Consider the following 7144-nt stretch of genomic DNA (forward strand, 5'->3'; position numbering starts at 1 on the left):
ATTTTCATTATTCATAAAAATTTTCATTATTCAAACAATAACATGATTATATACTTACTTAGACAAGCACTTTGAATTAACATAAACAGCAGCATAATTATGATATTAATTTGGCAGACTGGTTTTGGTTAAATGACAATGTAACAGATTACCATAACTAACTCCAAAAGGTTACATTTAATTGAGTCATATTTTGATATTTTTATTTACTTGAACTAACTAATTCAGATTTGAAAGTTTTATTCAAATTACTCTCATTTTGCTTTTACACAGACCTTTAAAAGACAGCAATCAACAATCCTTTAACATCTTAGCAATTTTCTGTCCAGCAGATTTAAATCTGGGCTTTCAGAAAACTAGTCTTCAGCTTTATTGAACCTTCGGTGTCAGAGTTTACAACCATTGTTGGGAGCTAGAGCAGAATCTTGCTGAAAGATCTGATCAAAATTGTATATGGTCTCATAAAGAGGCTTGACGGTCTTGGCCAAAATGATATTTTGGTATGAACTTGCCTACATTCATCTTGAGCACAAAAATGTAGCTCAGTAACCTCTTTATATGAGATATCTCACCAAACCATCACAGATGCTGAAAGATGACCTCTCTGAACTCAGTTGACTTGAACCTCCTCTCGAGAGCCATATACAACAAATCAATTTATTTATTAAATTTATCTTTAATGTTTTTCATTGAAGAGATAAAAAAAAAAAAAAATGCCATACATGTTGTATTGTACCAGTAAATCAATGTTAAAATACTCTAATAAGCTAATATCGAGTGCTTTTTCGCCAAACCCCCATCATTTACATTTGATAGACCTTTTCATAAAATACTCTAATAAGCTAATATCGAGTGCTTTTTCGCCAAACCCCCATCATTTACATTTGATAGACCTTTTCATAAATATCTGCGACGGAGAATGGAGATTTTTCAAAGCGAGGCAGTGTTTGTAACAATCAAAACAAACTTATCTTTTACCAAAAATTTTGTAGGGTTTAGAGGTGATAAGTGGTGATGTTTTCTCTATTTAGTTTCTAGAATTTAATTTTCATTTACTATGTTATTGTCTAAGGATAACCCTCCATTTCTGGATTCTTTCTTTTTCTTGAGAGGCACTTTATGTATAGTATTAATGTTGTTGGCATTAATAATGATGTTGATAAAGAGGAATTTACTTCATTTAGCGGCGGTAACAATAATGTTGATGCAGACGAATCGTCATCGAAATTTTGAAGTTGAGGCCTGCATATTTTCTTTAAAAATTGACTGACACTTGGTGGTTTTCTAGATGTATCTGCCACTGAAAAGTTATTCCATGAGTGCAATATCGGCCTAGCACCTTTTATAAGTCTTATCCGTGTACCACCAGGGGTTCTATGGATCACTTCTTGTAAGAAATGCTTTTGACATAATCGAGTAGATTTTGTTATTTTGAAATTATCTTTATTTTCTTGTCTTTATCAAGTTGCACCAAATATTCTTATCTCCAGTTTCGGCTGGAAATGTGAAAAAACTAATATTTTTTGGAACTCTAATTCCATCTACAAAATCATAGCTATATGAAAAACATTCATAAGAAGCACATTGCAACCCAGATGATATTGCCATTTTTAAATATCGTTGATTTGTTTTGATTGTTACAAACACTGCCTCGTTTTCACGGATGCTTTATGAAAAGGTCTATTGATAACGCGCGACATGCTCCGTGTAAAATACTTATTAACTTGGACTTAATAATTTGAATGAGAAGACTTCCTCAGAATTCTGCTACTCACGGCTTAGATTACTGCAGGTTTTTATGCAGTTCGTGGCCGACCACTTTCTTTACTGATCTTCAATACCTTTAGTATTTATGTACAGATTTACAGTGTGATACACAAAGTGGCGACTGACACCCTGAGATTTTAAAATGTTAAAAATATCTTCTGGCGTTTTCCCAATTTTATCTATTTCAGCTTCAGCGATAAGATGTTCTTTATCACTTAACTTTGTTTATTGCTTTAAATGTTCAAATTATAAAAATACTAATCTGGAGTGGTGATTACCAAAACACTATCTTTAGGGGTTTCCCCAAATTGTTAAGATTTCAAGATTCACCGAATTTGTGTAACACTATTAATGGTAGATCTAGGTATATGATGATTGCAATTGTTAGTCCATTTAAGTAAAAAAAATTTTAACACACACATCTCTAATTCCCTACCCTCATTGACCAAATTCAAATGCCTTTTGTAACAATAGATGTAACTTTTTCTAATAGGATTACTGGGAAGCTGAATGAGTTTTTTGGTGTAAGCCAACAAAATTACAAGTAAAGAAAGATATAAGTAAAGATAAAATTTCACAAGGCATGGAAAAGGCACAAGACAAAAAAAAAACATTAGACAAAATGAGAAATAAGCATGATGTAACTAAAGGCGAAGCAGCAAGTTAGAAAGGAAAAGGGTTAAAAACTTAGAAATTAAAAGAGAAATTAGATGGTTTAGTCATTGCTAAGGATGATGGAAGTAAAGAATATCACTGAGTGTTAAAAAATTTAAAAACCTGAAGCAAACCCTCTTTTAGTTGCAAGAAATATCAGCAAACACTTGGCTGAGCGCAATACTATGTGAAATCTTCAAAGACAAAAAAGCATTTAAAAAACTGCTGAATGGACTTAACAAAGAACCATTTAAAAGGCTGAAAAGAAACTGAAAAACTTTCTTCGAAAGCAGAAATGTAAAAATAACCTGTAAAGACTTAGAAGGAAAAATTGCAACGTTTCTAAAGAATCATAAGTGATTGATAATGTTTGTTTAATACATTGATTACATGAGCTACATACGAGTATATATATGCTACATACGAGTATATATAAAAATTTTAACAATCCGTTTCTTGATTAAACTGAAGGTCTCGGAATTAATAAAATTAGTTTAATGATTTCCTAGAAAAGACTAAAGATACTTGATGCAACTTGCAAATTTTTCGTTGGGCAGGGAATTTAAAAGATTTATGATTAAGGACTCAAATGGCTTCATATCATACCATATTTATGGTATTTTGTCATATAATATTGAGATAGGGCAAACTCATTCATAAAGGTGTAGTATTATTTTACATTCTTTGCTTTAAAAGCTCCCATCCATGGCATCCTTGTCAACCTTGGCAAAGAACCTTCATTAGGCTTTAAAGCTATTAATGATATGATACAGAATTTTAAATCTTGTGCTAAATAAGAAAAAGGTGCAAAAATTGTTCAGAAACAACACGCGACATTTGGATGAATTTGTACACTTGTTGATAAAGGTTAAGCTGTAATCATCTCTTCATCAAGCACTAAAACACTGAAACCTACCAACAAACCTACCTTACAAATATTGAAAGCTACCAAGAGTGGAAAACTAAAATTTTAGATTGTAGTTGACGAGAAGATAAAGAAAAATCAAGGTTTCATTGAAGCTGCTTTTTTATTGTTAATTTGGTTTTACTATTTTATACGTTTCACTACACAATGTTTACGTTTGACCAGGAGGCGAGTTGGGCGGACATTTTTTAAATCTTTACCAAGTGTAGCAAGTGTAACTGAAAATTGTGATTAAAATAAATGATGCATAAATTCACGCTAATGAAGTTCAAGACTTCAGGTTGTAATGGGATACAAAAGAAATGCCTTTTTTTACTAACAACGCATCGAACATTCTTAAAATAATTTAAAAAAAAAATGCAAATAATACCTTTGCCGTAAATTTTCATAGTAGTACCGCCTGCAAAGCTTCCACAATTGGGTTGAATTGAGTTAACGTATGGTGTTCCTGTAAGGAAAGTGTTGAATTTAAATAGATACCACTTCGAGAAACTTATTACTCATCCTCTAATCTTAATATATGTTAATATATGTTAATATATGTTAAGCTTAGAAGAGAAATGATAGATATCTTACTCAAAGACTATATTAACTAGTTTACTAGTTTTTTTTTTTTTTTTTGCTTTATTTTCGTAAACTTGTTAACTTTTCTAAACTTCGAAGAGTGGTTAATCAATGTTGATGCTTGTTTGACTAAATTTTTTTTCTTTTTTCTTTTATTTAATTTCCCGTTCCAAAAAGGGGATTGATTTGTTCTTGCAAACAACAAATTCAAAAAAACGGTACCTACCAATAACCAGAGATCCTTGGACAAGAAAGAGAAGGAAGCAGATATAAGTTTCCAAGGTTTTCATCATCGCTTTTTCATTTGATTCTATTCTTATATTTATTCTTCTAGACGCCTTCAAAAAACGTGCTTACAGACTATCCATCTCATTGATTCGAAATGAGCGGTTCAACTAAAAATACTTAACGTTCATTAAACATTATTCAACTATATCTTTCGTCTCATTAAAAAGCTGACGCAAACTTTTCTCCGACATTCAATCAATGTTTCTCGATTCAAGCTAATTTGATCCATGAAAATGTATTCAAGCGAAAATAAACGAAATATCTTTTTCACTGTCAATACTAAATATTTAATGAATGCACTTGCAGTTAACGAAGTTGATGAAGTCTGAGTTTCTTACGTAACAAAATAATTAAATTGCTTATGAAGACAATTATTAAAAATTAAAATAAAACCTTCTAACTTAAAAATCAACGTTTGGCTAAAAGTTCAAGAAAATTCTAAATGATTTAAGTGTTGCAGATGATAAAATGCCCTTTTAAGTAATAAAGATTTTATAAAAAATAAAATTATGTACGAGTAGAGAACGCAAGAAACAGAGGCAAAAGAGATCACGCAGGCTAAACAGATGAAAAGACGAAAGTCGATCTTTATTTTTTGCAGATTAGATACACTCTTTATCAAATTTTTTTTTTTTTTTTTAATCGCAGATAAATTTTTTAAATGATGGTATAAAAAAACTTTTTTTTTCAAGTTTTAAACCAAAACTTGTGTTGTATGTTAAACGTGTTTTTTCAACCTTGTTAAATTTTTTTTTTTTTAATTGAAACTGTTACATTATTAATATATTAACAGTATTAAATAACTTAACAAGAAAATCTCTAAATAAATTCTAAATAATACTAAAAAAAAAAGAAACATCAATATAAATTTTTAAAAGCAATTTTTGATTCTCAAAAAATCCCGTAAAAGTTTTTAGAAATGAGAAATTTGGAAATTGGTTAAAAAAATATTTTTTTAAAAAAAAAGAGAGAACGTAATTTTTGAAAGCTTCGCATTGGTAAATAAAAAACATTTTTATAATATCATTTTTACTAATATATATATATATATATATATATGTATATAATTATTTAATGATAAAGCTATAAAAAGCTCAAACCGAAATTTCATTTCTAATAACAATAGATACATTTTTATTACATTCAGAGATGTATGTATCTATTAGTAAAAGATATACAAAAGAGATGTTCAAGACATTAAATATTAAATAATAAATCGATTGGCGATTTGAGGTGAATATTTATTTACCAAATTTAAAAATTTATATTTAAGTATGTACCAGATATTTATTCTTACTAGCATTTTTAGTAGATGAAAGGTGTTTGGTTTAAATGTTCATTAATGGCTTTTGCATTCAGTTTAAACTCCACCTTTAATTTTCCACATACAAAAATAAAATGGATATAAAACAGTTATTCAAAATAAACCAATAGTTAAATAATATAAGCATTATATAAATAGTTAAATGATCTAAGCATTAATCTTTAGTGAATGAACTTTAGTATCTAAAAATGTAATGCATTGTATATATGTTAGAAACACATATAAACACACATTTTTTTGTTAAAAAATATCTATACACACACTGTCCTCAAATTTAAGGAAGTTCTAACGTAAAATATTTGTTCAGACAACAAAATGTTTAAAATAACAGCCTTAACTTTATTAGATAAATTATTTTCTTTTAAATGTTGAATATAGTATTTTTTTTTTTTCTCATTTGTATCCACTCTTTTAACCAAATTTTTTTGTATGAATAGAAAAAATGCCGTTTTCTAAAAATTGTTACATTTCAAAAGGGAAACAGAATTTTTAAAGTTATACCGTTAAGTTATCGAACAGCGCTGAAATTAAATCAAAAAATTGACCATTTTGAATCTGGGTTTTGATTTAATGAAGAAGCAATAGTTTTATAGTTAGTTATTTATATTGCACAAAACACAGCAAATGTTGCTTAGTAGAACTTGTAGTAAAATTGTGGCTGAAAACGATAGAATAACACGCAATAAGTATTAGAGTGTGTTAAAACAAAAAATCTTTGATGGTTATCGTGCTGGAACTACACGAAATGAATTGTGTAAAATGTATAAAATGTCAAAGCGGGTTATAAGTTGGTTAGTTGATAAACCTAAAAAAACCAAAGTCGAAACTGAACGACTAAATGAAAACACTCCTCATACTGATCTTAGAATTATTACGAACGTGAAAACGAATCGATTTGCTAAAGATATAATTTGTAAGCATTGGCGTTTGATTATTTCGGTTTTTATAGAAAAATAAAGAATAAGGTAAAAACTTCTATATCAGTCAAATTTTTGGCCGGATGATATTATTATTATTATCATTATTATTATTATTATTATTACTATTATTATTATTATTATTATTATTATTATTATTATTAATATTATTATTATTATTGTTATTATTATTATTATTATTATTATTATTATTATTATTATTATTATTATTATTGTTGTTATTATTATTATTATTATTACTATTATTATTATTATTATTATTGTTATTATTATTATTGTTATTATTATTATTATTATTATTATTTTTATTATTATCATTATTACTATTTAAATAGTAATAATAATAATTATAATAATAATAATAATAATAGTAATAGTAATAATAATAATAATAATTATAATAATAATAATAATAATAGTAATAGTAATAATAATAATAATAATAATAATAATAATAATAATAACAATAATAATAATAATAATAATAATAATAATAATAATAATAATAATAATAATAATAATAATAATAATAATAATAATAGTAATGATAATAATAGTAATAGTAATAATAATAATAATAATAAAAACAAGCAGAACCATTTAAGCCTGGTGGCAATTACTGTAATTTGTGCTTGACCGAAAAGTAGGGTAACCTGTTGTACCTCTGACCACTTTTTGTTTCCG

At 27.4% G+C, this 7144-nt stretch overlaps 1 protein-coding gene across 3 annotated transcripts in view; it reads right to left on the reverse strand.

The window, feature by feature from the left end:
- Window positions 1–4412, reverse strand: part of LOC149878084 (fibrocystin-L-like) — a 48688-nt gene extending 44276 nt beyond the window's left edge. Inside the window, exons 1-2 of one of the 3 annotated variants that reach the window (XM_090072477.1) lie at window positions 4137–4412; window positions 3717–3794 (exon numbers count right to left, since the gene is read on the reverse strand). In XM_090072477.1, coding sequence (XP_089928603.1) covers window positions 3717–3794; window positions 4137–4203 — 145 coding nt within the window. In that variant the 5' untranslated portion in view covers window positions 4204–4412. Of the gene's footprint in view, window positions 1–58; window positions 1645–3716; window positions 3795–4136 lie in introns of those variants that run through there. The other 2 variants (XM_090072478.1, XM_090072479.1) reach the window with 2 other exon arrangements.
- Window positions 4413–7144: the final 2732 nt, after the last annotated feature.

Source organism: Hydra viridissima, unplaced genomic scaffold, assembly GCF_058129835.1.
Source record: "Hydra viridissima isolate aposymbiotic clone 2 unplaced genomic scaffold, HvirCarnegie_v1 scaffold_15, whole genome shotgun sequence".
In the NCBI taxonomy this organism is placed as follows: Eukaryota; Metazoa; Cnidaria; class Hydrozoa; order Anthoathecata; family Hydridae; genus Hydra; species Hydra viridissima.